Source organism: Punica granatum, chromosome 2 (assembly GCF_007655135.1).
Source record: "Punica granatum isolate Tunisia-2019 chromosome 2, ASM765513v2, whole genome shotgun sequence".
Classification (NCBI taxonomy): Eukaryota; Viridiplantae; Streptophyta; class Magnoliopsida; order Myrtales; family Lythraceae; genus Punica; species Punica granatum.
In genome coordinates, this window is record NC_045128.1 from 906,086 (window position 1) to 931,299 (window position 25,214).

A 25,214-nucleotide genomic window follows, 5' to 3' on the forward strand; every position below is an offset into this window, starting at 1 on the left:
AAAAGTGAAACTAGAGGGAGTATTTTGAGAGTATTTTGAGAGTGCGATCAGATCAAACTATATGAAGTATATTGAAATCGAACACTTGCTTTCTAATACTATTTTTCCTTAGGAAAAAAAATTAAAATATTGAGTTTTCTTATTTATATAAGAAGGTAAATTTATCATTTCGAATTCGAAATATCATATGTTTTTCTTACATTCTTTGTTATTTTGATCTATGTCATCAATGTACAGAGGTAACTTGCATATAAGTTGCACTTCTCCATTCCAGTGATCAATGGCATGACATGTATGTAGATAGTAATTCACCTAAACAAGCAACTGTGAATATTATACGAAGCCCTAAGTGCATTTGGCGCGTTCAACCATTAATGGTAGAATGCGTTTGGTCCCTCGTTTGTTATCATCTTGAGTGGCTCTTATCGGTGTTCATGCTTCTCACACTGCTCCTCTTTGCTTTTCCTTGCCTTTCAAATGATGTTTTTTGTACATTCCAAAAACATGAGGTGACTATGTCTATTAGTAATGCATATATAAAATTAGTTAAAAAAAATTTATTAAAATGAAAAAAAAGTATTCCATAAAAACTTTAACGAAAAAAATTATTATTATCCTCATACATGAGGAAATAAGAAGGCGTAATTATTCAGCAAAAAAGAAGAAGAATGTGTAACTAGGTAAATCATTATGTTAAGCAACAGCATTGGAATCTTTATACATCACTTATGTATGCTTTAATTTTCTATTTGGGCTTTTGCCCCTCTATTTACCTAAAAAAATTTTAAAAAAAGAAAAATTCCACCCAATTTCTGAAAACAAAATAAATGAAGAAATTGTAAGAAATAAATAAAATTTAGAATATAGAAATGGTAAAAAAGGAGGAATTCTCGAAGTGAAACTGATGAGAGTCGGAAGCATGTCTCCTCCCTTGTTCGGTCCCATTTCTTTGACGCACGCGCACGGAACCAAAAATTTAAGAAATATAAAATGGAAAAAGTAAAAAACGAAAAACGGAAAACAGAAAACATTGCAAACCGGTTTCTTTTTTCTTTTCCCCTTGTTCTCTCTCTTGCTTCTCTCTCATCGTTCGTAGAAACACGAAACTGCAGATCCCTCTCCCTCCCTCTCTCTCTCTCTCTCTCTCTCTCTAAACCCCCCCCCCCCTTCTTCCATACGTAAAATCTTCGACACCTCCTCAAACCCCATCTTCCCGAATTCCCTCCTTCCCTCCTTCACGTCTCGTCAGATCCGCAACCCCACGAGAAAACCACGAGAAAGCTCCGAGCTTTCCCGCAAGAATCCGTTCCTCTGCCCCCAATTAATCGCCGGCTGGCTCCATCTCGTCCATTGCTGATTCAGGCGTTGCCGTTCATGCAGTGCGGATATAGATAAATAAAACGAGGATTCTCGCTGCGGCATAGAGAGAGAGAGAGAGAGAGAGAGAGACAAAGGGTATGGGGGGTCAAGCTGTGAAAGTGAAGAGAGAGAAGATAGAGGCATGCATGAAATGCCCAATCTGCAAGAAGCTCCTCAAGGAAGCCACCACCATCTCTCTCTGCCTCCACACATGTGAGTCAACTGTTCACGTTCTCACATTCCTCGTCGTCGGTCTTGGTTCCCCTTCCAGCTCAAGCTTCTATTCTGTTGATTAATGTTAGCTCAAGTCTGTTCTGTTTCGATTTTGCTCCCTTCGATCGTGGGACACGTCGTTTCTTGTTCTTTGCGATCTGGGTCTTCTCTTGCTCTGCTGGTTCTGTGCTGGGGCGCCTCTCAAAATTCTCCCTTTTGCGGGACCGTGTCTCTCTTGCCGGTTTCTTGATTTCTCCGGTGCACGCTGCATCGTAATTGGATGGCTTCTTGATTTGTGCGTGTATCCTATGTGGGGCTGTGTTTGCTATGCATTTTGTCGTGTGCTCAATTTACGTTGAAGCAAAGAGTTCCATAGCTACCACTCCCTAATGTAACAATTCGATAAAATATTCAATATAATTTACGTAGTAAAAGAAACATAAATTATGGGGTGATAGTTCCATGCAGTCACATGGACTGTTGAGAGTCCACCCCGATACAGATGTATGAGATTTCTATGCCTATGCAACACCGAACTGCACGTGTTTGATGTTATTTCCATGGCAGGCTATTACTTGGATAAAGTTCATATATTTTTTTGCTTTGGATGCACAGTGGTGGCGGTTTCTTCTATGGGGCATGAATTGATACTAGACTCTAGTGGCATAATCAGAATGGGATGAAGGAAGAGGTGATTTTGTAATTATATGAGGGGAGTTGCATGAAAAATTACTTAAAATTAAGGGGACATTATGTAATTTTGTTAAAAAGCTTGGCGATTGAATGCGATTGACACAACCTGTGGTTTGTGCATTTACTGTGGACATCTCTCCACTTCTTTCCTGAGACAGCAAAGCTTCTCTGTTCCTTCTATGTTGATCCTACAGGTTTTGTGTTTTATGTTCTTCCTACTTTATAGATTTGGTTATCTCCACTTCTCTTGTCGTCTGTGATCAGATGGATGTATTTATATCATTCTGTTGATTTCATGACGAATTATATTTGAAATTGGTTTGTTTTGTGATGTACTCTTTGGTCAATTAGTGCTGGGTAACTAAAACCACAGACACATGGGGCATGTGTTTCTCTCTTGAGCACTCCTATTCCAAGACATCTGGTCATTTTGGTGAATTTATTGAAGTCATCATCTGCATAGTATGTTTCATATGTTTAATCAAGGATCATTGGCCATATTATGAGGTATTTATAAAGAAAAGGCGGTCTTTTTGTTCATTCGTTGCATTCTGCGCTATAGAAAAACTTCATACAGTAGCAATGCAATGATAGGGCAATAAAAAGTTTCAAACAAGATCTACGTTTGCCTTGATAATTGAAAAATTGTCGTGGTTGAGATGGTTTGGATTGTTTCGTAGTCCGAAATCTAAGCTTAAGTAGTTACACATGTTTCTCCTGAGATAAGATTTGAATATTTGATCTAGAAACATATGAATGGAGAATATATTTCGAGTCCAATTGATTGATCCAATAGCTTTACCAGAAACATTTCAGTATTCTCTTGATGATTATTGTGGAGCTAAAAATTTCGAACATTTTGGAACAGTTTGTAGGAAATGCATATACGAGAAGCTGTCTGATGAGGAGGTAGATTGCTGTCCAGAGTGCAATATCGATCTCGGATGTCTCCCGGTGGAGAAACTAAGGTTGGTTTCTTTTTTTTGTTCTTGTGGATGTTTAGAGGAATTCTTGCTAAATAAATTATTGGATGCTTGATAGAATGTGCGTGGAACTTTTGGCATGCAATAATGTTAGGCCTATCTAAAAAATTTTGAATTACCTTAATCATGTTCTTAGCAATATAGTTTGTGAAGACTTAAGGATCTATTGGTTCTGAAGATTTTTTTCATTTTTTTTTGTTATTTTGTTTTCCCCTTTCATTTTGGATTTCGCATTCCGAGATTATTGTGAGATGCAAATCTAATACAATATGTTTGTCTTATTTCCATTGGGTTTTGACGTGAATCTGATAGGACAGCGGGAAGAGTTTTAGGGTCTGTTGAACAGAAAAGGGCCAACTTTTGTATTCTTGATGACAATGCTATTTTATTGTTTAATAACTGCTCATCTATTTTTGTGCAGTTCTACCATAAAAGCAATTTCTTTTGGCCAATCTTAAAATGTGATTTCACTTCGTACTCATTAACTTTAGCTAAACCTCGTGCGCTTCCTTTGACAACTTCAAGGCCCGACCACAATTTGCAAGACATTAGAGCTAAGATTTTTCCCCTCAAAAGAAGAAAAATAAATGCCCCGGAAGTGTTTGCCCCGGCCCCACCACAGCCGAAGAAGAAGGAGAGGTTGCTCTCGTCTTTGGTGGTAAGCGCTCCTAAGGTCTCGATGCAGACAGGACCAACAGGAAGAAGAACAAAGGCCTTTGGCAGAAGAGCCGCCACCTCACGAAATTCAACTTTCGTCTTCGAAGAACCGAATAATAAAAAGAAGGAAGATTCTTCTGCAGAAGATGCAGCAGTAGGATCGAGCTCGCAGGATTCACCTAATAAGCTCAATAAACGGCAGGTAAGAGAATCTTTGGGCCAGTTGTCTCATCTGAATTAAAGACTCGAGGAATATTTTGAAAAATATACTATTGGAATTGATATTTTTTAGAAGTTTCTTCAAGGAAAAAAAAAAAAAACAGTTTTCTTGATCTAGAGTTGCTTGTTGCAGGAGTCCTCCCCTGATGAGCCTTCAAATGAGCGAAAGCTTTCTGTAGACAGGGAAAATGGCACTGATTCGAAGGATGGAAAATTTGATCTGTGGACCCCACTTAATTGCCTGGTTGAAGCCGCTAACAGAACCAAATCATCGAAACAAAGCTCATCGCACCCTCATCTTGCCGAATCCGCTAATGGAACCAAATCTTCTAAGCTGAACCTGCAAGCCATTTCTCTCTCCAAGATGGAACAGGCCAGTGGCCCCACACATAATCCTGAAAGTAAAACCAAATCAGAAGTGCCTAATACTCCAGAAGGCAGCCTTTCGATGCCAAAAGCTAAAATTAAGGACCTTGGACTTAAAATGAAGCTTCTGGAGGACAAGAATGGAACTTCTTCATTGGCAGGTTCCGGGATAGTAAAACGCAAACGTGCAAGAGGAGTGGGTGTGAAGAAGGCCTCTGCATCTGAGACGGTGGGCCCCTCAGCTCAGCTTCTTCTCGATGCTTCAGCGGGCAAACGTAACAGAAGGAATCATCCGGTTTGGTTCTCGTTGGTTGCTTCCGAGGACCAGTGAGTCGCAGAGACTGATAATAGTTGCTTACCTTTTTCTTAAATATGAAAGGTTACAGAATGTCATCATTTTGTTTCTTGAATTCTTTTGCTGATGATGTCAAAACATGTGGATTCTAGGAAAGGAGAGGTCTCATTGCCGCAGATATCTGCACGTTACTTGATGATCAAGTAAGTTCTTTGTCTCTGTAAAAAGCTATTTTTTCTGCTCCTTCTTCTGCTTGTCAATTTAATGAGGTACCTCCCCTGGTAAAATCAAGGATATCGAGGTCACAGGATGCATCTGAATTCGATTGCTAAATAGCTTTTCTTGAAGAACTTTTAGTATCTATCTAATTTTGCAATCGTGTGAGCAAATGCCAAATACTACTGTTGATTTCTCACGACTCGTGTTCCATAAACAGGGATGGTAACATTCCTGTCTCGATCATCCAGAAGTACATTGTCAACAAGCTCCATCTTACCGATGAATCCGAGGTATGTTTGCTTCGACTTTTTCTATCAGGACCCGTGCGGGGGTTAAGATTACATCTTGGTACTTGATTATTTCTTATATAAGAGGGGTATTTATTCAATCTTTATCCATTGATATTAGGTGGAGATTCTATGCCGGGGTCAACCGATGGAACCGACTCTGCAGCTGCATCATCTCGTAGACCTCTGGTTCCGGACAGCAGCGACCTCGAAAAGATTGACTGCCTCTGTTGGTACATCGGCTAAGGATTTCGTTATGGTCTTGTCGTACTGCCGCAAAGTCCAACGGCCTTGAGAGACAGATATCATCCTCAATTTTCCTTTATTCCCATAATGATATGTATACAAAAGAAACAAGATCTTATAGAGCTGTATTGTTTCTTGGTCATCTCTGCTCTTCTCATGTATTCCCATCCCATTTATAATCATAAAGGGTGCTGTTCTTTTTAATCTCTCTTTTATATTCGAAAGTTATTATGAAGCGCTAAGAAAACTATAAATTCTTCGAATGGAATATATTCTTTGAATTCTAAGTCCCCATTACATTATATATTTGGCGCTTTCGGTTTATAGTAATATGCAAAAGAAATATGTTAAGACGTTACCATCTCATTAAATAATGCGTCCGAATTCTTTGGCGAGGCAGGTTGTACTGGTTGTTGTTGATCATAGTTGTGTTCAAATATAAAATACATATAGGTAAAAATTTTCTCATCCTTATTTTGTTTCTGTACACTGCAACTGATACCTTTCGGTTTCTTTCAGTTTTTATTATACGAGAAAGCCACATTATTTTTATTAGTAAGATTGCATCAGGGAGCAGGCGACAGCTTGAGCCCAGTGCCTCAACTTGATCTTCACTTGCTGAGGATCTTCCCCTGTAAATAAGACATTTTAATCATGTGTGAGACTCTGCGCATTTGATAATAACTTTAATTTCACGTTTATATTCGAAATGATTGATACGAGTAGTTAGATTCTTACCGGGGCTACATATCTTCCATGTCTCGGGTTCGCTTGTGGTGCTACCGGAGGGTGATGGTAGGTTGCTAGGGGACAGGGACGGGGATGACCACGGGCTCATGTGGCCTTGGAGGGTTGACCTAGGACTTGAAGATAATTGCCGGTTCACGGCGAAGTATAGATCCAATGCCGGCAAGGTGTTGCAGAGTTCTTGCCCCTTCTCTTCCTTAAACCCGAACCCCAGCTCAATGCACGCCTTAAGCTCGCTCAGATCCTCGTCTGTGATGTCACTGTCCGAGCTATTGTCACCGGTAGTGCTTTTCCTCCTGTGTTCCTTCCGAAGGACCTGCTGCCGTCTACGCCTCTCCCATATGGCATCACGCGGCGTCTCCGACATGGACATCTGCCTGGACAATTGTCTGTTCCTGTGTGGGCACACCACCGCGGGCACCTCCTCATTCTCTGAGCCATCGTAGCACGGAGAGTTCGGGGCAGGCAGTTTCGACGTCAATCCAATGCACATATATACACCGCTTGTTCTTCCTGCAGGCAACTTCGATATGTTCACTAGCTGATGAGAGATTGCGTTGCACGCTATTCTTTCCTCGATGCACTTCTAAATAATTAGAAAGAAAAATGAATCCCGATCGGAAGCTATTCGTGTTCAGTTTACGGGCCGTGGCAGAGACGGAATTCCCCCTGCCACGATCAATCTTGCCCCAGGGGTTGAAGCAATCTCTGTGGCAAGTTGCTGATTTAAGTATGAGAGGGAGTTGTTAATTAGCGGGTAGGGAAGAAGGCCAAATTGGCTTGTAGAGAAGGGAAATTAGTGGCCGAGCTGAGACCATGGGAGGCGGCAGAAGCTCTCCTCCGCCAGCTTCTTCTATCTATCTAATCTTTGGTGGACATTACTGCCCATTTTTGGGACCTCACGTTCATTTTTTAGGCTTCTCCATCTTATACATATTAGTGTATATCTATATGGGGAAATTGAGGGGAAATAAGAAAAAAGATTAACCCCGTATTCCGGTATGCCCAACCAATCGCATGTAAAAGTTAATCCGTTCCAAATGATCGCTCGTTGATCGACTTAATGAACAAACAAGGAGTACAGAGAAAGAACGCGTATATATATAGACTTGTGCGCATACGTCTATGTATCATACAATTAACTTACAGAGCTATGCATTTATTATATCATGTTGACTCTAGGAGATGGAAGTTGATTAATTACCACATATTACTAGATTAACAGTTTTAAGTTAATTGGTTTTCAGTTCATGGAATTAGTTTGAGCCGAACATGGTAACGGAACCATTAGCAGATTCCGGTTGGGGAAATAGTTGTTCTGTAAGAAGTGATGTTGATGGTAATATTATGCTGTTGCTGTTGTTATCCATATAATTCACATGTATGCATAGGTTAGGTCTCTCAAGAATTGCCTCTTGATTTTTGTTATCTAATATTATGGTTTTGCTACTTTTAATGAGATTCATATAGGCTTGGAATTCCATATGCTGCCCGGGATCATATGGACATAGTTATTGTTGCAGGGTAATTGAATGCGAATATATATTGAAGGCTCAAAATACATGCTCACGCGGTTACCTTCCTTTGTCTACTCATAGCACAGTGTATACATGCCTTGAACTGTTTACATGAATCCGACTAGGAAGAATAGGAAGGGGAAATGGCCATTAGTGAGATCTAAAAGTGATGGTGTTGAAGTCTAGGCTAAGCACGGAGTCGTTAGTAATGAAAAGTAAATCTCGGGGTGGGTATGATCAAATAACCGAAGAGAGGAAAAAGTATATTCGAATCATGAGATTCCATAAGTTTCAATTTCGGTTCATCGTACTATACAACTTATCCGAAGTTTGAAGAAAAGTACGAGCTTAGGAAGATAATTCATAAAGGTACTATGGTTGGACTCATACTATTGAGCTTCATTAGATAGGACTTGCACCTTTCTCATTATGTAATTATATGGAAACTTTACAATAAAGGACATGTCTTCTTTGATTCATCAATGTTAGTGCGGTTGTGCATATTTTAGATGATCGACAATCGTTTCTTTCATGATTGTTTTAGTGTTGTTTGTGTTAATCGTCGATAAGCAAATCCTTGAGAGGCCAACAAGTACATGGAAAGATGCATGCATAAGTGAATGAGACCACGTGTTTCTTTAGTGCTGATTTCCCTCTTCAGATCCGAGCTATCATAGAGTTTAACTGAAGTTATTCTCGACTGAAGATTCACAATTCGTGTTAAAATGTCATTCCTTAACAGGAATCCGAATCCAATCCATGTACATCTCATCCGTATTAATGTAATCGACGAGGATGAATGAAAATGTTCATCTTTGCCCGTAGTCGGATCACTATTTGATTGCCCATTCACGGTCGAAATTTCCGGTTCTTTCACCTGATGGGATCTACTGCAACACTACTACCTGAAATGATCGCCGAATCCCGCATTTCTTGGAATCGAATCATCTTAAATTGGATCAAATATGCGGGAAACGCTCAATTGACCTTCTCCTGACCAACTCGATTTCGAATGCAAGTTTACCCCCGTCTGTTAAGCCGAATGTCCTGAGAAGACGTTCATTGGAAACCTTACTTCCCACACTACATCATCATCAAAATCTCCCAACAAAACACTGGTCTCATCCAAAGTTAGGGGCATTACAATTGAGGTGAAAAACACACCCACCTCATGAGTCCACAGCCCTAAATCAAAATCTTCCTTCATCCATACTTTAGAGGCCCATCACCAGCCGTTGATAAACGGCACATCCAGCGGCCACTATTTAAAATTTCGAGCCATTGTCTGAATCCCCGTGACCCTCATTTCCACCAATCAGAGCTCTCCGTTGTCTTCTCTCTCTCACTATTTAAATCTCTCTCTCTCTGTGTCTCTCTTAACCGAAGACACACTCATCTCTATGCTCTCTCTCTCTCTCTCTCTACGGCATTCCTCTGAAGAATCATAGAATCTCTCATAGTTTCCAGCCATGGCCACCGCCGCCGAAGCGCTAGTCCCGTCCGATAGCCCTGAGGAAGTCGTGCCGGAGTCCAACGACGTGAAAGCCGATGAGTCGAAGCCTAAGAAGGCTGCGGCCCCTCGGAAGAGATCTCCGTCAACTCACCCTCCGTTCCTCGAGGTAGATATCAGAATTTAACCTAATACCTATCCGTTCAGCTTCAATTTTGTCTCTTTGCGATGGATTCCAATGTTTGGGGCGCAATTCTTGTTTCATTTGATCTAATTCAGCTGCGATTCGCCTGTTTCTGTACAGATGATCAGTGATGCGATCTTGACCCTGAAGGAGAAGACAGGATCGAGCCAGTATGCGATTCAGAAGTTCATCGAGGAGAAGCACAAGCAGCTGCCGGCCAACTTCCGGAAGCTTCTCTTGCATCATTTGAAGCGCCTCGTTGCCTCGGGCAAGCTTGTGAAGGTGAAGAACTCGTACAAGCTCCCACCTGCGAAGGCGGCTGCTTCTCCCACGAAGAAACCAGCTCCGTCCAAGGCGAAGACAGTAGCAAAGCCCAAAGCAGCTGCCAAGCCAAAGGGCAAGGTTGCAGCGGCCAAGCCTAAGGCAGCTGCAAAACCAAAAGCCAAGGCCGCAGCAAAGCCTAAAGCAGCTGCAAAGCCGAAAGCCAAGGTAGCTGCCAAGCCGAAGCCAGCTGCAAAGCCGAAGGCAAAGGCTGCAGCTAAGCCGAAACCGGCTGCCAAGCCTAAGGCGGCTGCACCTGCTGCGAAGAGAAAAGCTGCCGAGAAGCCAAAGGCGAAGCCACCAGCCAAGTCAGCTAAAACGTCCGCCAAGGCGTCTCCGGCAAAGAAGGCAGCCAAGCCGAAGAAGGCCCCGGCGAAGAGGCCCACCAGGGCCAAGGCGACAACACCTACTAGGAAAGCGCTAAGAAAGAAGTGAGGGATAGAAATTTGTCTGTGTTGGCTTTAGGTTTCTCTCTTTTCCTTTTTTCGTGTAAATTCGTAGTATGGAGGAAGAGTTTGGTTCAGGATTGAGCAGAATTTAGAGAATTTTCATGATACAGATTTAGGGTTTGGCGTTAATCATCATCATCATCATCGTCGGTCCATTGTCGGACGAATTTCAGATTTCCCCTGTGCTATAACACTACTCTCCTTCTCACTATATCTCTGTTTGCTGCAAAGTTCTCTCCGTTATCTAACTGCCATCTTTTTTTTCTTCATTCTTTTTAATAAGTGACGAATTCTATTACATTTATCCAAAAAGAATCATTAGAAAAATTATTTACATTAACAAGGAAATTTAACATTGATTGTGGGTTATGGTTTTAAAATTTTAACTTGTAAGTTTATTTATTGCATAATAAATATCAATAATATAATTATTTTTAAAATTTGTTTAATGATTTAATTTAATTTTTAATATTAAATTATCATAATTATTAATTATTTTTTCACAATTCAATAATTTAATAATTATTTTTTCTCAATTATTTATTATTTTTCATAGTTCAATAACATAACTATTATAATTTAATTAAAATTAAAATTTAATTTTAAAATAAAACGCACTATAAAACTCCTAACAAGGGAAGACAACACAGACAAATTTTTGAATCTAGATTTAATATTCTGATGTTAACGTGAATAATTTTTGTATAAATTTAGATAGTATTCTGAATCAAGATTTAGTCTCAACAATACTATCTTGCTGTATCAACTGAAGAGCGGACATTTGTGACTTCAATTCCTCGGCTTGGACGTCGGATGTTCGAGCCCACTCCCAACCACTAAACTTTATAACATAATTTACCTTCGAGTTTTTTTCAATAGTTGGGAAGCATAAAAGTCCCCTAGAACAATAATCTGAGAGAGGGATGTCCGATAGCCATGGGTCATGCCAAAAGAAAATACTCTCACCTCAACCCACAGTGTACATGACAAATGGTTTTATTAAAGAAAATACTCTTATCTAACTGCCATTTTGGTTTGTGTAATTTCCGCACTTTTGTAGTTGTACAATTGGGAAATTCAGGGCTTGTTCAATCCGGGTTTGTTCAATTCGGGGTTTTCTACATCGATATCCAATCTGGGTTTTGTCCGATTCACCCTTAGGGTTGTCGATGCGATTAAAGATGCGATTTTGCGATGGATGGAACCATAGGATGATGTCCGGTGCAATTCTTGATGTCCTTTGAGGAGGATGTTCAGGAAAGATAATAGAATTGTCGGATACGAGAATGTAAAAGTGGGCCTGTCGGTTTTTTTGAACTCCAATTGTTAGTTACGACGTGAAGCATTTTCGGGGAAGTTAAGGAAGAAGACTACATCGTCCTAAAGGAAAAAAATGAATGTTTCAAATCTTTTCTATATTGTATATAGCACAATAGAGTACGGGTACAAACATATACACCAATCACTCTCTCAGAAAGAGGCAGTCACTGTTTCCCGACAACAACAATCCGATCATCGAACAGCCATGGAAACTTAGAAAGACCATTTTGCTAAGCAAGTGGTAAAGAAGATCATAATTTTCCCTTCCTTGTATAACATAACGAGAAAAATGTTTCGGTGTCTCACTATTGAACCGCGACCTGGTGATCAGCATTAGCCTGACTATTGAACTGCGACCTGGTGATCAGTAGTAATCTGACGAGAAACTGTGGCTTTCGTCGGTTGCTCCTTCTGCTTCGGTCCGTTAATGGCTGTTGCAGCTGTGGAAGTTTTGGAGTTGGGAGACTGCATCTGACTTTCCTTGTGATTGCTGCAGCCAATGTTTTGGCGTTGAACGCGAGTCAAGTTTCTTCTATCTTCCTGAGACGAGTTGAGTGGGTCGCCAGAGCTCCTTCTCCGGGTGAGCTTTGGTGATTTGGGCCGAGTTAGCGGCGGCTACAATGCCACAGGAGTTACGATTGATAGTGTATTAATCAAAGTGCATTCCATGGAAACTAAATGCTCACACAAAACATCAGTGCTAATGGAAGTTTAAGAACTTGGCCTATCTTCTACTCCTTCCCCACTGCTTCGAGCTTCGAAGTTGGAAAGAGCAATACTATGGTTTTAAGTAAACATTGGCAGAGCACTCTACATTGAAGTACTAAAGAAAGCTCAGACCTTCTGCATGCGAAAACTACGGCGCTTAGGCTGAGAAACAGTTCTCGATGGGCAGAGAAAAATACCTTTTTAAGCTCGAACTTTGGTGGGGGCCTCTCGTAGATGAAGCTCGGCATTGGGTTTGCCTTATACACCAGGCTCTTCCTCAGCTCCTTAATAGCTGCTTCTTCCTCTTCCTTCAAACAAATTTCCATATTTCAGATTCTCCGTAAAAAAACCCTGCAACTGATGTTGCATGGATGCAACTTAAGCACCCAGGATTCGAAACATGAAGGAAGAAAAAGATGCTGTACCCTTTTTCTTGCTTCATATTGGCTTCTCTCTGCCTCCAGAGCTTGCTGCTTCTCTTCCAATTTTGAGTAAAACTATCAGGGCAGAAAGCAGAATGTAAGAAGTTCGGCACAATATTTTAGGGTTACTGCTTTAATGCTAGATAATTAGTACCTCCCTCCGTTTCTCTGCCCGCTCACTGGACCGGAATGTAGGAGCATTGGCAACAGTTACGTAGGATCTAACCGACCTGAAAGACCGTGGAGATGCAGTCGCACTGTGCATGGTTAAGGATGAAGAGGTAAAACTTTATCGCAATATTGTTATATTAAAGTGGAATCCCCGATATTAGAACAATTTCCGTCATTATTCTTAGATTTGGAGGATACGATGAAGCAACGGATGAATTGTCGTCGTCATCTTGATATTTCTTTTCACCAGGCTGCATTTGCTTCTTTCGTGAGTTCAGCTGTAAAGGTGAAAAATTAATTCTTGATGTCAGATCCTCCGGTCCAACTAAATAAATCGATATTTAACAAAATCTGCGATGAACTTCGACAAATTTAAAAGCCCCAAACATAAAACTTAGACACACGATCCATGATATACTCAAGAGACCCGAAAGCAATACGTTCAATACAACATATTATTTCAATGATATAATCTATCTGCTCAGATATAATTGGCACAGTGTAAGTGCTCCCACGAAGTAAAATACATCATTTAAGGGCGAAAACTTACCTCTTTCCATTTCTCCGCACGCTCACTGGATCGGAGTGTTGGAGCTGTAGCGACAGTTGTGTTGGATCTACTCGATCTTACAGACCGTGCAGATGAATAAGTACTATACATTGTTAAGGATGAGAATTCCCCAAGTAGTCACTACTGAATAAAATCAAATTGATATATTGAAGAGGAATTGAAGTATTAAAACTAGCTCTATATTCAGAGGATACGATGAGGCAACTGACAAAATGTCATCTTCCTCCTGCTCTTTCATCTCATCTGATTTCATTGGCTTCCTCTGTGTTGGTGGCTGTAAATCGAAAGACATTTAAACCTACTTTGGTCCAACTAAACAAGTCGGTATTCCACTGAAATCTGCTATAAGCCTCATGCTATTGGAAGAACCAGCGAACACATAAAAACTTCTGAAAACTCAATCAAACTAAACCTACAAATTCCAACGAACAATAAATGCGGAGCATTTTACAATTTCATGGTTAGTCAAACTACTAGCGGCCATGACACAATTAACAATTCAAGGTGTTTACCTTAGATTCTCCACCGACATTACGAGTAACGTCAGAAGAACCAAGTTTTGCACTCGCAAAAGAAGAAGGCTGTTGTACAGTCCGATGAGGTTGCCCAAATCTATTTGGAGGCAAGCTGATCTTTTCACCATCACTCAATTTCTGACTTCCTGATTTCCTGTTCTTCTCAGGAGACACAGAATCAGAACTGTAATTTGTGCTGTCCTGACCAAACACTTCTTGTGCCACGTGACTACCCTCTGCAACTGAGCATTCCATGATCGGTTCCCTTGTCGGGCGTTTGTTTGCGTTCTTGGAGTCTTTGGAAACTTGGGGAGCGGAGCCTATTTGATCGAAGGAAACACCATCTAGAATAACTGCAACACCATTGAGCTTCTTTTTAGTCTCCATATCAGCAAGTTTCCCTCCCATCAGACTGCAAGGGAAATAAACAGAAAAACAAAAATCCTAAATCATCATCAAAGTCGAGAAATAACCTCCTACTACAAGAGTTCTTGCGCTTTTCAATAAATAGATCAGACTTTTTGTCGGAGATGGAATGATCCAGAGCTATCTGCTAGAATGATTCTCGCAGCCTACAAGGAGTTATGTTTCTTAACAACCTGGAACTAAAATTAAAGACAAAAAACAACAATTTGCAGTTTTCCTTAGCTGATTCAATTGGGGGGAAAAATTAAAGACCCCAAGATGTAAAAGGTAAGAGATTCAACAGAAGCAAGCAGAAACCACACTCAAGAACACATGAAACATAACTTGTGGGCAGCTCACGGGCTCAGTCTTTCCATGATCCGCTTTAAATATAACAAAACGGTGACAACTTGATTGCAAGAAATCCTGCAGTCCACATCACAAAACTTCCCCTCATGAAATGGGTGGTTGTGATTAATCCGTCCTCCCAACTGCCTATGAGAATCAGATACATGAACCGATGGAATCCACAAAATTTCCATCTTTCATATGTTTTCTTCGACATTTTATTGGGAATAGACATTTTCTCTGGACGCATAAAACGCATCATAACCAAACTGAATAGACATTCGCATCACTTCCCCTAGCTTGAGCATTCAATCCACAGATGGGCTATATATAATCATGGTAGGACCGATACATTTTCACCCCAACGGTGAGTACATTCATTCATTCGTTTGTTTGTTCATTTATTCATTGCATTTTATATGCAAACAATTGGATTAAATGGTGAAATGTGGAGGAGACAAAATCCTTTTCTAGACACGGAAAGAACACCAAAACAATCATCATGCTTGTAGCCATCACCATTTACCTTCATCTCATCACAACAGATGAAAAGGGAAGGTTTTTAATCGAAAAACGATATCTTTATGAGACCCCATAACTGAAAATTACTCATGGAATTAAAAAAAAAAAACAAGAAGCAGGATTTTTTTTTCTCCTTTTTACAGCCAAACGAGATGGGATTTCAAAATCAAGAACGTTATTGAAACCAAAGCCAAGAGGAGGATAATGTACGTAGAAGGAGATAGGATACATTTGGGCAATGCTTACCCTTCTGATTCGATCTGACAAGGTCTCCAGAACAGCCTCTCCCTGTCTACATGTTTGCCCGAAAGAGGGATGAATTTGTATGAATTTTTCCCATTTATTTCTTCCTCCTCCTCTGACGCTAAACCGTTTTTTTCTTTTATTATTTTTTAAATTATATTCTTTTTTTCCCCCTTTTCTTAATGTTGTCTTTTCTGTATCTGTACGGTAGGCTATATATCTCTCTGAGTATTTCCCTTTTTAGTTTTGGCCAATTTCTGATTCTACAACTATTTCTGTTGATTGATCGATTCTGTCCAGTCGACAATCTTTCGACGCCGTTATTTGACGGCGCTGCGGTTGAGCCAAAATTTTCCCAAGAAAAAATAAGAGCCAAAATCGTGAACATTCCATCATTTTGTGACCCGATTAATATGATAGTTCGATCCGAACGGGATTAATCAATAAGATTCGATAGTGTATTCCAACACCGATACATATTGAATTTCAAAGAACCCTGGTATTTTATCCTCCTGACTAATAATTAAACACACTTTTACTACTTAGATAAGATTATATATATAAGTAAATTGTATTGAGCTGGATAAGCCATATTATGTAAAGAATAAACGAACACTTCGCTAGACTCCTCTAGGTCATGAAATAATTTGAACGTAGTTGTTGCTTCGTATGCACTTCAATCGTATTATACTAAAAAATTGGTAAAATATTTCATCTTCTTGCGGCTCAAGGTGATATTTCTAGGGTGTCACTATGTATGTATATTTTGTTCGACTGAAAAAAATATAGGTAGTATATTAATCTAGGGAAGTATATCTGCGCAATATAGACACATAATTAATTGAACTTAGTAATTTGCTAGACAAAGGTAAAGCTAATTAATTATTATTTTTTGCATTTAACTTCCTTTTTTTTAATAAATATATATAATCATCCTATATCAAAATAATTAATGTGACTCGAATTTTAATTTTTCTTATTATAAAAATTCAAAATATAACCAATAAATAATGTCGTAAAAATTAATATAGTGTCGTCTTCTTAAGAATATTACAAAAATTGTGTTAATTACAAAAATTAGTATCATGTCGTCTTCTTAGTTATATTTTAATTAATTATAAAGAATGATATAGTGTCGACATGAATTTATTATGTATTTTACATAATTAAATAAATGTATATATTGTAGCGTTTTTTTTTTCTTTTTTCTGTACAATGCATGAACTTCATGACTAGAGGATGACTCGGACTATCCACGGGAATGGCATAAAAAAAGATAATCAAAACGTAAAAATATTTACTTCTAAATCATGATCAAATATCGATTTAGTAAATTTGAGAGAGTCTTTGCTGCGTTTGATTTCAAAGTAGGATTTTAAAATCTGATTTTGATTTTGAAAAATAGTGGTATAAATAGTTATGTATGGGCCCATCCTTTACTTTGTATGAATTATTTTGTTTTGTTGTGGAAAAAAGAGTGGTATAAATGGGGCTCACCTTTTGACTTTGTATGAGTTATTTTGTTTTGTTGTGGGTAGAATTAAGTTATTTTGTTTTGAAATCAAACAAGCTTTTATCAATTTTTATTAAAACTTCATTATATATAAAAAATATAAATGATAATAACTAAGCAAGAAACCGTTTAAATGGATGGAAGAACGTGTAGAAGGAGAGAGGGAGAGAAGAAAATGAAAGAGAGGAGTGTGAGAGAGAATATAGGAAAATATTTTGAGAATCTTACTGTTGCCCCAAAATTTCCCCTAGAAAAAAAATGGGAGAATAGTGCACATTTTTCATTTTGTGACCCGATCAATATGACAGTTTGATCCGGACGGGAATTAATAAAATTCGGTAGTGTATCCCAACACTAATATCGAATATGAAAGAATCATGGTATTCTATTATCCTATTTTGTAAATTATACACACTTTACTAACTAGATAAGATTAAATATATATATTTTTTTGGTGTGAAGGAGGGTCAAGGCCTGAATATTAAGCAAATATTAAATTGTATTGAGCTATGATAAGCAAATATTACGCAAATGATGAATGAATTAACACGTCGATAGGTTTTTCTAGGTCATGAAATAATTTGACTGTAGTCTTCGCCTAATTATAGAAGTCCAACTTCGCCCGCTTACTGCTCAGGGTGATCTTTTAGGGTATTACCATGTATCTATATATCTATATATAATATATAAATTCCAAAGGGCGGAATCGTGGAAGTTCTATTTAAAAACCCCCATCTCTTGATTAAACGATCTGAGTGGCCCGAATCATTCTATTCGATGGCTCTCAGCTCACGGTATGGCGTGTCTTTAATTACTTGATTTTACGCACATTCGTTGTACTTTAACTAAGATTCAATGTATCTTGAATAATTGTCCACATTATTTATATGGAGTGATATATAATTAAAGAACTTTTCAAAAAATGAAAAGGTTTTCTCGATAAATGAAAAATATTTCTTAATGTATAATTTTTTTTTGTTTAATTCAAAGTATAAAATATCCTATAAATATCCATAGTTCTATGCATGGATGCCTTGCATGATTATTAGTAGATTAAGAAACCAACCTCGTGGCTGCATAGTACAAGAGATGAGGAAGATGTTAGTCCTTGATAGGGGGGCCTGTGGGACATGAGGTTACTCGAGCTGTAAGCTTGAAAGAACGATACTGGGTGAGGTTACTAGAACTATAAAAGATGTAAAGTTTCAAGTGGTTTCGTGTATTATTCTCTTTACATTAGTAAAAGTTCGGATTCTTTATGAATCGGTTAAAAAATTATAATAAATGTTTCATGATGAAATCCCCATGATCAAAAGCTAAAGGTAAGATATTATGCATAGGGGATTATGGAGATCTCCGCGAAGATAAAAGATAATGTATTTGACTTGATATATATCATTGTTCATACCCCTTAGAGTACTAAATATTGCGAAAACAATAAATTTAATTAATTTTCTCACAAACTCCAAGTATGCGGGTCGTAACTAGTAATATATAGACTCTGAAAAGCAAAATGAGAAAGCTCAATTTGATGACCCTTAACTAATGGAAGATGTTCTCAATTGCTCGGATTAACCCATACAATAACTCTTAGTTCCATGTTAAGTTGACTGCTCAATTCTAGTACAATGAAATTTGCCGTTATTTATTTCTTTCATATTCAATGTACGCATTTTGATTATATGTCCATATTATTTGTGCGTCGGCATATATAATTAATCGAATTGAAAATTTAAAAGTTTTCTAGATTCTTAGAAAGAATTTTTTGAGATACGTGACATTCTCGTGCAAAATCTCATATAAATATGAAATGAAATTTTATTCTTTCATCACCTTCTTATAGGTCTGTTTTACATGACTCGGATGCTGATTTCTTTGCGGATTAAGAGGGTTTGATTGACAACAACCAAGATTATTGCTTCTTGGATCAGTGCTCCGGGCTTTCTTGTCAGGTGCCACCAACAAACCACCATCCCCACCGGCGAGCCACAATTGAGTTCTCTTTTTTCTTTTTTAACAATTAACGAATGAAGAGTGCATATTATAGGGTCGAAACCACAGTTTCTAGTTTAATTTCTCTCAAGCTACAAATTCAAAATTCAAAATGTAAACATCTCGTCGTATTACCTCATTCATTCATTCATTCTTTTTTTTTTGCATTACATTTTGATTGATATTATTTTAATCTTGAGACTTGATTTAACGTGTTTTGTTTGTTTGTTTGTTTTTTTTCCCTTCTTGAATTATTCTCTATCGGTTCACACTTTGCCATAGTCCGGTTGAAATGCGAAAAGTATGAATAAAATATTAGGATAAGTGACAATATGGATATTCACGAGTTTACAAGTTTTACTGGGCACTTTGAAGGATCAGACCGCATGTCTAACTAATAATTATATAAATAAATACTTACATTAGCAAACATTTGATTAATAATGTCATATATATACAGTACTTCTAATAAAAAAATTATGCGAAAACAATATCTCCAACCAAATCCAGTACTCATCTCCAATACACTAGTACTAAACAGTAAACAATAGAGTAGAATCGATGTGAGTTGATTCAAGTGGTTTAATGTTCGTTTTTTCAAAGTAAAGTTCTCAGGTTTCGAGTCTTGTAAAAAGAAAAAACCAATGCTTGAAGATAGTTTTATCCCTTAGTGATTTAACTCGGCTTGAATTGATTAGTCGGTGCCAAGTACAGGCTTTGAAGACGTGGAGATCTCTCGAGTATCATCCCAAGGCCCTGAACAGTCAAATAGCTTATCCCGCCGAATCTCAACTTGACCATGTTCCTCTGAACAGAGGAATCTCATCCCTTTCAGCAAAGTCCTAGCGAGGGAGCATGGAACCGAACCTCAGTGACATATTTAGCAGAACTAAAACAATATTGCCATCGAAAAGTGCGTTGAAAATGCAGAGAACTAAGGATGAAAGATGCACGATGCGAGCATACCATGAGAAGTTGGTTGGATAGAGTAAACTCCCTCATGTTAGAGACGGCCAACAGGAGACTGTAACCTCTGTCCCTTACCACACCTTTTCCATGAAGTTGTACCAGAAGCTTGGCATGAACTAGCAGGGTGGTATCTCCGGATATGCAATGTGGGCCGATGTTCCTGCCATAATAGTGGAAGGACTAACGTTCCATTAATACGTATTGCGATGTGATGATGTGCGCTCTCAGCATGGGGGCAGAAATATGTATGCGTTGGAGATTCTTCTAACTGCAGTCCCTGATGTCTAACTTTTCGAGCAACGGACAGGAAAACAACTTCGCTGAGTTGTTATCCTTAAATATGACCACACAAAGAATCAAGACCTTGAGCTTTGAAAGACGAACTGAAGAGGGGAGCTTGAAGAGGCAACGAGATTGCACGTGAAGCGTTTCTAAGGTTCTACACTTGAATAACGATGAAGGTAACATGTAAGGCCTTCCAAAATTATATTGAAGGAGTTAGGTACTGTACACCACAAGTTGCGACTGAAGTAACCAACTTCTTGACGCGAGGCACAGCTCCGAATACTCATGAGAGTGAAAACGTTCTCAAATCAGACCCGCCGCCAAGAGCGCATGCACTTCCCTCAAAATCCATGAAGACTGACTTCTCGGAGAAGTGACATTCCATGAAATCGAAATCGGGAGCCAAGTCCCACAAGTGCCCCACCTTTTAGATAAATTGCTCGTCCTCACTGCATCCTTGAGTTGGAGGAAAGACAGGATCTGAACGAGAACCTCATAAGGTAAACTACACAACTGGTCTAAGTGATCGGCACCCTCGCTTTGATCCATTGGCACAAAGACTTCCTCCTGGCATTTCAAGATTTTTAGTCAGAGAGGGAAAAGCTCATTAGTTAAGTGTCAACTCACAAAAAGAATTCGTCTCTTAATCTACAGAACTATTTAGTTGTCTATAGTCAATCTAAGGCATAGTAATATATGTATTGAAAAGGGCCATAGCCTATTGTGGACGCAACTTGGTCGTGCCAGCCACTGAGTACTTCGATCAAAAAACTTACAAGCAGCTCTAACTCTAGGGAACCACGCATTATACAAGTAAAACTTAAGTAAGACGAGTTTCATTGAGGGAATACCCGAATCGCTCGATTTGTCCCCAAAATAGACATCTTTTCTGTCCATGGTGACCAAGATTGTCTTGCAATTGTCTTTCAGCCTAATGGCATTAACAAGTTAGCACAGTGACATGAATGTGCAAAGATTATATCGAGACAGTAGTCAGACTGCAAGACAGAAGTTACTTCCACTTTTGACAAGGCGTAAAACATACTAAGCCACAACTGCGACATGCTCAACCAGGCACTCCCCAGCTTACCTCTCCCTTTTTCTCAATTTCAATACGTCGCTTTTTAGGGGCAGAAGATTCAACCTTATGTTCAGCACGCCAAGAAGTTCATCTACTTCAGCTGAGGGTTGCTTATATGCCCTCGATTTTGTCATTTTCGATTCTGATCCTTTCGTAGCAGAAAGAAACTTCAGAGATCAAACTAGTAAAACATGAGCTGACCAATACCATCGAAAAAAATTGAAAAACTTTTTATGATGTGCCATGGAAAAAAATTGAGACTTTTCATGTAGAATCGGCACAAAAATTTCAACTTGACTATGATTTCGTTTCAGATCAGAGAAGAGAGGCCATTGGCTTTGCACTTTGCACCTGCGAAGACTTGCCAATGCTGCCTGTAGCTGTTGTCTTGGTGATTGAGAGTCGAGCAAGGAATATATATTCTGTACTACTTTAAAAAGAAGAAGTAATCACCAATGTGGATTAGTTCAAACAAGTCGGAGCTTGTTCAGCCGACCCGGTTCAACCGAATTAGTTGGGATCTAATTGAACTTTCGAATACCAGATTCACACCGATTCTCTTTGTCTAAATTTCTCTTCCCCAGATTGTTTGTTATATTTATATTTATGAGAACCATTAATTTAAGGTTAAAATTATAAAAATTACTAATTAAACTAACCATTAATATTTTTTTTTCTCTCTCCCTCTCACTTTTCCTACTTTTTCTCTCATTTCTTCCTTCTCTTCTCTCATCTTTTCTTTGTTACAAATCCTATTTTACAGTTAAGGATTTGAGCAATATATCTTTTTCATTATATTGCAATAAAAATATTAAATTAATCAGAGTTAGTACTGCCTATTGATTTTTAAAATCCATGATTGAATAAAAGTTTCATCATTCATGTATTATCGAAATAAATAAATAAAATCCATACATTATTTTAATGGTTCCGCATGTAGTGCGGGTATAACTCTATGTTACCATAAGTAGATAATTCACAATTCATTGTATCATCACCATATCACATCATCGCGATAATAATTTTGTATCATGGTAAGTAGAATAATTTTGCTTCGTATCTTCTTCTACTAATAATAATTATAATATATTAGTTAATTATTATTATTATTATTATTTCCATCGAAAGAAAAAGAAAAAAAAAAACGGAGGAGGAAAATAAAGATAAACAGGGACCCCACAATATCTGAGATCAAGGCCTCCCCTTTAAATCCACCCTGGGCTTTCGGTAACTGAACCGCCACGACGGGACGGGAACGACCATAACTGTCACCACGTGGCGCCTTTCCATTGGCTCCCACTCCTTCCCTCTCGCCATATTTATATTCACCTCCTTAACGGTTTCGCCTACTTTCCCTTTCACTTGCCCAAACAAAGCTTTTTAGTTTTCTTCTTCTCACAGAGAGCCAGAGAGAGAGAGAGAGAGAGAAAGAGAAACAGAGCATTTCAATGGCGGTCGAGGCAATCCCAGTCTCAGTGGCGGGAGGAGGAGACGCTCTTGCCCAGAAGAAGAACAGGATCCAGGTCTCCAACACGAAGAAACCTCTCTTCTTCTACGTCAATCTCGCAAAGGTATCCATCCTGATACTACTCCCACTCCATTCTTTCCTTCTGTCATGATCGGAAGAGATTCCTTGTGTTTTGCACCTCGTAAATATGTTGTTCGGATTGTAGATTGGCATTCTAGAGATTGTCCGGATTCTTGCATTGTTTGTCGGAATGATCTTCTTGTTTCGTGCTCGTAGATAGCATTCCTCGTGTTTTGTGCCTCGTGTATATGTTGTTCGGATTGTTGATCTGCATTCCAGCTATTGTCCTGATTCTTGCATTGTTTTCCGGAGTTATCTTCTTGTTTTGTGCTCGCAGATGGCATTTCTCATGTTTTGCGCCTCGTTTGTTGTTTGGATTGTAGATCTGAATTCCAGGCGATTGTCCTGATTCTTGTATTGTTTGCCGGAGTTATCTTCTTGGTTATTGCACTTAGATAGCATTCCTCATGTTTTTCCCTTCGTATCATGTTCAGATTTGTAGATCTGGATTCCGGTCCTGATTCTTGTATTGTTTTTCCAAAATTACCCTCTTGTTTCGTGCTCGAGATAGCTCTAATTTGAGATATTTTTTCCTTGATAAATTAGAGATCTGCTCTCCATGATTTTGATGTTGTTTTACTGTTTGCGGATTCGATCAACGATTCTGTGGCCTTCTGAATGTATGACCAGACGCTAATCTTTGATATTTCTGTTGAGTTACCACGGGTTTGATACTTGCTAAGAATTCATGCCAATGGTTCATATCGGATTTGTATGGTAACAATAACCGGGGCAGACCTTATTTGGATTAAAGAGATCATGTATTCATCTCTTCTTGAATATTATGTATCGTCTATCGTAATCTTTTCTCTTGATCTGGCCTAACCTTTTTCTGCCGGTCTCGCTGTGATGCAGAGGTACATGCAGCAACATGAAGAGGTCGAACTTTCTGCTCTTGGGATGGGTATGTGTTTCTGTGCATGATAAAGGATATACAATTAATTCCTTTTAGTTCAAAGCTAATATACGGAATAGTTGAAAGTCTGGTCAGATAGGCCCAAATTTTCTGGATCAAACTTCGGTTCTTGTATTTGCCATCTGAGTTTCAGTTGATTTTTGTGGCAATCGTTTAATCGGGCTCTGATAAATCTCCTTTGCCTCTTCTAAGATTCATCTTTCAGCACACGCTAACAATTTTCATTACTGTTGCAGCAATCACGACCGTTGTTACAATTGCTGAGATTCTGAAGAACAATGGTTTAGCTACTGAGAAAAGTAAGATCCCACCACATCTTTATAATGTACTCGACTACTGGTTCAGGGATTGAACTTGATCCATCGACTAATGTGATTACTCGTTTACATGTGAATGGAACAGAGGTTTTGACATCTTCAGTTGGCATGAAAGACGAGAACAAGGGTCGGATGATTCAGAAGGCTAAGGTGAATGTTTACTTTCTTGACCGTGTTAGAGAAACTCATTCCAAAAGTAGGATACTTCCAGGAGCTAATATAAATCCTTTTCTCTCGGGGTTTTCCCTATCTATAGATCGAGATTGTGTTGGCAAAATCTGAGAAATTCGACATGCTGATGACGGCAAACAATACTAAAGCATCCGCAAATACAGCTGAGGTTGCTGCTGTTGACAATGAGAAGAAAGAACAAGAATCAGCCAACTAGACTGCATCGATCAGCTCCCCCTCTGTTGTTGTCTTGTATTCACACTTCCTGATCTTTTCTGTGATGCTTTCGGTTATGGTACAGTGATTCTGTGGTATAGATAGGTAGCTTTTTCGTTTGTTTGTGCTTTTGATCCCCCATCTTGCAAAGAAGAGGTGTGTAGTAGCGAGTAGGGAATAGGATGAAGCGTATAGAGACAGAGACATGGCAATGAACTCAGTGCCTTACATGGAAATGTGAAGGTCTCATATTCTTTAGCTTTCGACCTTGCTCAAGTCATTCTTTTTCTTTTTTCTTTGAAATGAATGTTATCCATGATATCCAAGTGGCCGCGTCATTTCTCGGTTTTGAGTTTTTGTCCTTTTTAACAGAAGCAAATTATAGCTTGAACAGTGGTGTAAATTTCTGTCAACTGTCGGATGTCAAGTATTAATTCTTCTTGCTGTTCAGCATTTTCCCGGTTGCAATCCAAGCAGCATCCAACACTAATTTCCGCAGAGTGAATCCGAGATAGGCTTTTCAGCATTTATGAAAACCTTTTTCCTTCAGCATTCTACTCGGCCATCCTCGTCTCGAGCAACTGCGTATTTTCCCATTTTTTTTCATGCATTTGCAGAGATAAAGTCACTGCCATGCAAATTTTCGACTTGTTCCGATTTACTTCAGCTTCATGGGCTGCGATTCCTAGTATATGATCAGACTAATCATGCTGAAGATTAGGTGTCATGTCAAAAT

The 25,214-nt window shown here is 38.8% G+C and overlaps 5 protein-coding genes across 5 annotated transcripts; 3 read left to right on the top strand and 2 right to left on the bottom strand.

Annotated features, from left to right (window-relative positions):
- The first annotated feature begins 1,137 nt into the window (after positions 1-1,137).
- LOC116197080 (E3 ubiquitin protein ligase DRIP2-like) lies at positions 1,138-5,743 on the top strand. Its single transcript, XM_031527101.1, has 7 exons — positions 1,138-1,572; positions 3,134-3,233; positions 3,774-4,107; positions 4,258-4,817; positions 4,938-4,988; positions 5,222-5,294; positions 5,413-5,743. Exons 1-7 carry the CDS (start codon positions 1,458-1,460, stop codon positions 5,584-5,586), a joined length of 1,407 nt encoding a protein of 468 aa, XP_031382961.1. The 5' UTR covers positions 1,138-1,457; the 3' UTR covers positions 5,587-5,743.
- A 75-nt stretch (positions 5,744-5,818) lies between these two features.
- On the bottom strand, positions 5,819-6,867 carry LOC116197081. Its single transcript, XM_031527102.1, has 2 exons — positions 6,276-6,867; positions 5,819-6,169 (listed from the first exon to the last, which is right to left on the bottom strand). The coding sequence occupies exons 1-2, from the start codon at positions 6,775-6,777 to the stop codon at positions 6,090-6,092; spliced, it is 582 nt and encodes a 193-aa protein (XP_031382962.1). The 5' UTR covers positions 6,778-6,867; the 3' UTR covers positions 5,819-6,089.
- Positions 6,868-9,159: 2,292 nt separating this feature from the next.
- Positions 9,160-10,416, top strand: LOC116197395 (histone H1-like). Its single transcript, XM_031527539.1, has 2 exons — positions 9,160-9,420; positions 9,556-10,416. The coding sequence occupies exons 1-2, from the start codon at positions 9,271-9,273 to the stop codon at positions 10,189-10,191; spliced, it is 786 nt and encodes a 261-aa protein (XP_031383399.1). The 5' UTR covers positions 9,160-9,270; the 3' UTR covers positions 10,192-10,416.
- A 1,187-nt stretch (positions 10,417-11,603) lies between these two features.
- Positions 11,604-15,574, bottom strand: LOC116194819 (protein WVD2-like 1). The gene is made up of 9 exons (XM_031523717.1): positions 15,434-15,574; positions 13,910-14,324; positions 13,592-13,671; positions 13,377-13,479; positions 13,025-13,104; positions 12,810-12,912; positions 12,659-12,730; positions 12,431-12,541; positions 11,604-12,140 (listed from the first exon to the last, which is right to left on the bottom strand). The coding sequence occupies exons 2-9, from the start codon at positions 14,318-14,320 to the stop codon at positions 11,868-11,870; spliced, it is 1,233 nt and encodes a 410-aa protein (XP_031379577.1). The 5' UTR covers positions 14,321-14,324; positions 15,434-15,574; the 3' UTR covers positions 11,604-11,867.
- Positions 15,575-22,626: 7,052 nt separating this feature from the next.
- LOC116195180 (uncharacterized protein At2g34160-like) lies at positions 22,627-24,891 on the top strand. The gene is made up of 5 exons (XM_031524169.1): positions 22,627-22,841; positions 23,714-23,762; positions 24,011-24,073; positions 24,177-24,241; positions 24,348-24,891. The coding sequence occupies exons 1-5, from the start codon at positions 22,719-22,721 to the stop codon at positions 24,477-24,479; spliced, it is 432 nt and encodes a 143-aa protein (XP_031380029.1). The 5' UTR covers positions 22,627-22,718; the 3' UTR covers positions 24,480-24,891.
- Positions 24,892-25,214: the final 323 nt, after the last annotated feature.

Bases quoted from the DNA above. Each gene is read 5' to 3' on its own strand.
- LOC116197080 (XM_031527101.1), top strand. From the start codon at position 1,458: ATGGGGGGTCAAGCTGTGAAAGTGAAGAGAGAGAAGATAGAGGCATGC. The intron at 3,234-3,773 runs GTTGGTTTCTTT...GACAACTTCAAG, and splicing joins CTCCCGGTGGAGAAACTAAG to GCCCGACCACAATTTGCAAG. The intron at 4,989-5,221 runs GTAAGTTCTTTG...TTCCATAAACAG, and splicing joins GCACGTTACTTGATGATCAA to GGATGGTAACATTCCTGTCT.
- LOC116197081 (XM_031527102.1), bottom strand. From the start codon at position 6,777: ATGTGCATTGGATTGACGTCGAAACTGCCTGCCCCGAACTCTCCGTGC. The intron at 6,170-6,275 runs GTAAGAATCTAA...TCTTATTTACAG, and splicing joins ATGGAAGATATGTAGCCCCG to GGGAAGATCCTCAGCAAGTG.
- LOC116197395 (XM_031527539.1), top strand. From the start codon at position 9,271: ATGGCCACCGCCGCCGAAGCGCTAGTCCCGTCCGATAGCCCTGAGGAA. The intron at 9,421-9,555 runs GTAGATATCAGA...GTTTCTGTACAG, and splicing joins CTCACCCTCCGTTCCTCGAG to ATGATCAGTGATGCGATCTT.
- LOC116194819 (XM_031523717.1), bottom strand. From the start codon at position 14,320: ATGGGAGGGAAACTTGCTGATATGGAGACTAAAAAGAAGCTCAATGGT. The intron at 13,672-13,909 runs GTAAACACCTTG...TTCGATTTACAG, and splicing joins ATGTCGGTGGAGAATCTAAG to CCACCAACACAGAGGAAGCC. The intron at 12,141-12,430 runs GTATTTTTCTCT...GTGGCATTGTAG, and splicing joins CAAAGTTCGAGCTTAAAAAG to CCGCCGCTAACTCGGCCCAA.
- LOC116195180 (XM_031524169.1), top strand. From the start codon at position 22,719: ATGGCGGTCGAGGCAATCCCAGTCTCAGTGGCGGGAGGAGGAGACGCT. The intron at 23,763-24,010 runs GTATGTGTTTCT...TTACTGTTGCAG, and splicing joins ACTTTCTGCTCTTGGGATGG to CAATCACGACCGTTGTTACA. The intron at 24,242-24,347 runs GTGAATGTTTAC...CCCTATCTATAG, and splicing joins GGATGATTCAGAAGGCTAAG to ATCGAGATTGTGTTGGCAAA.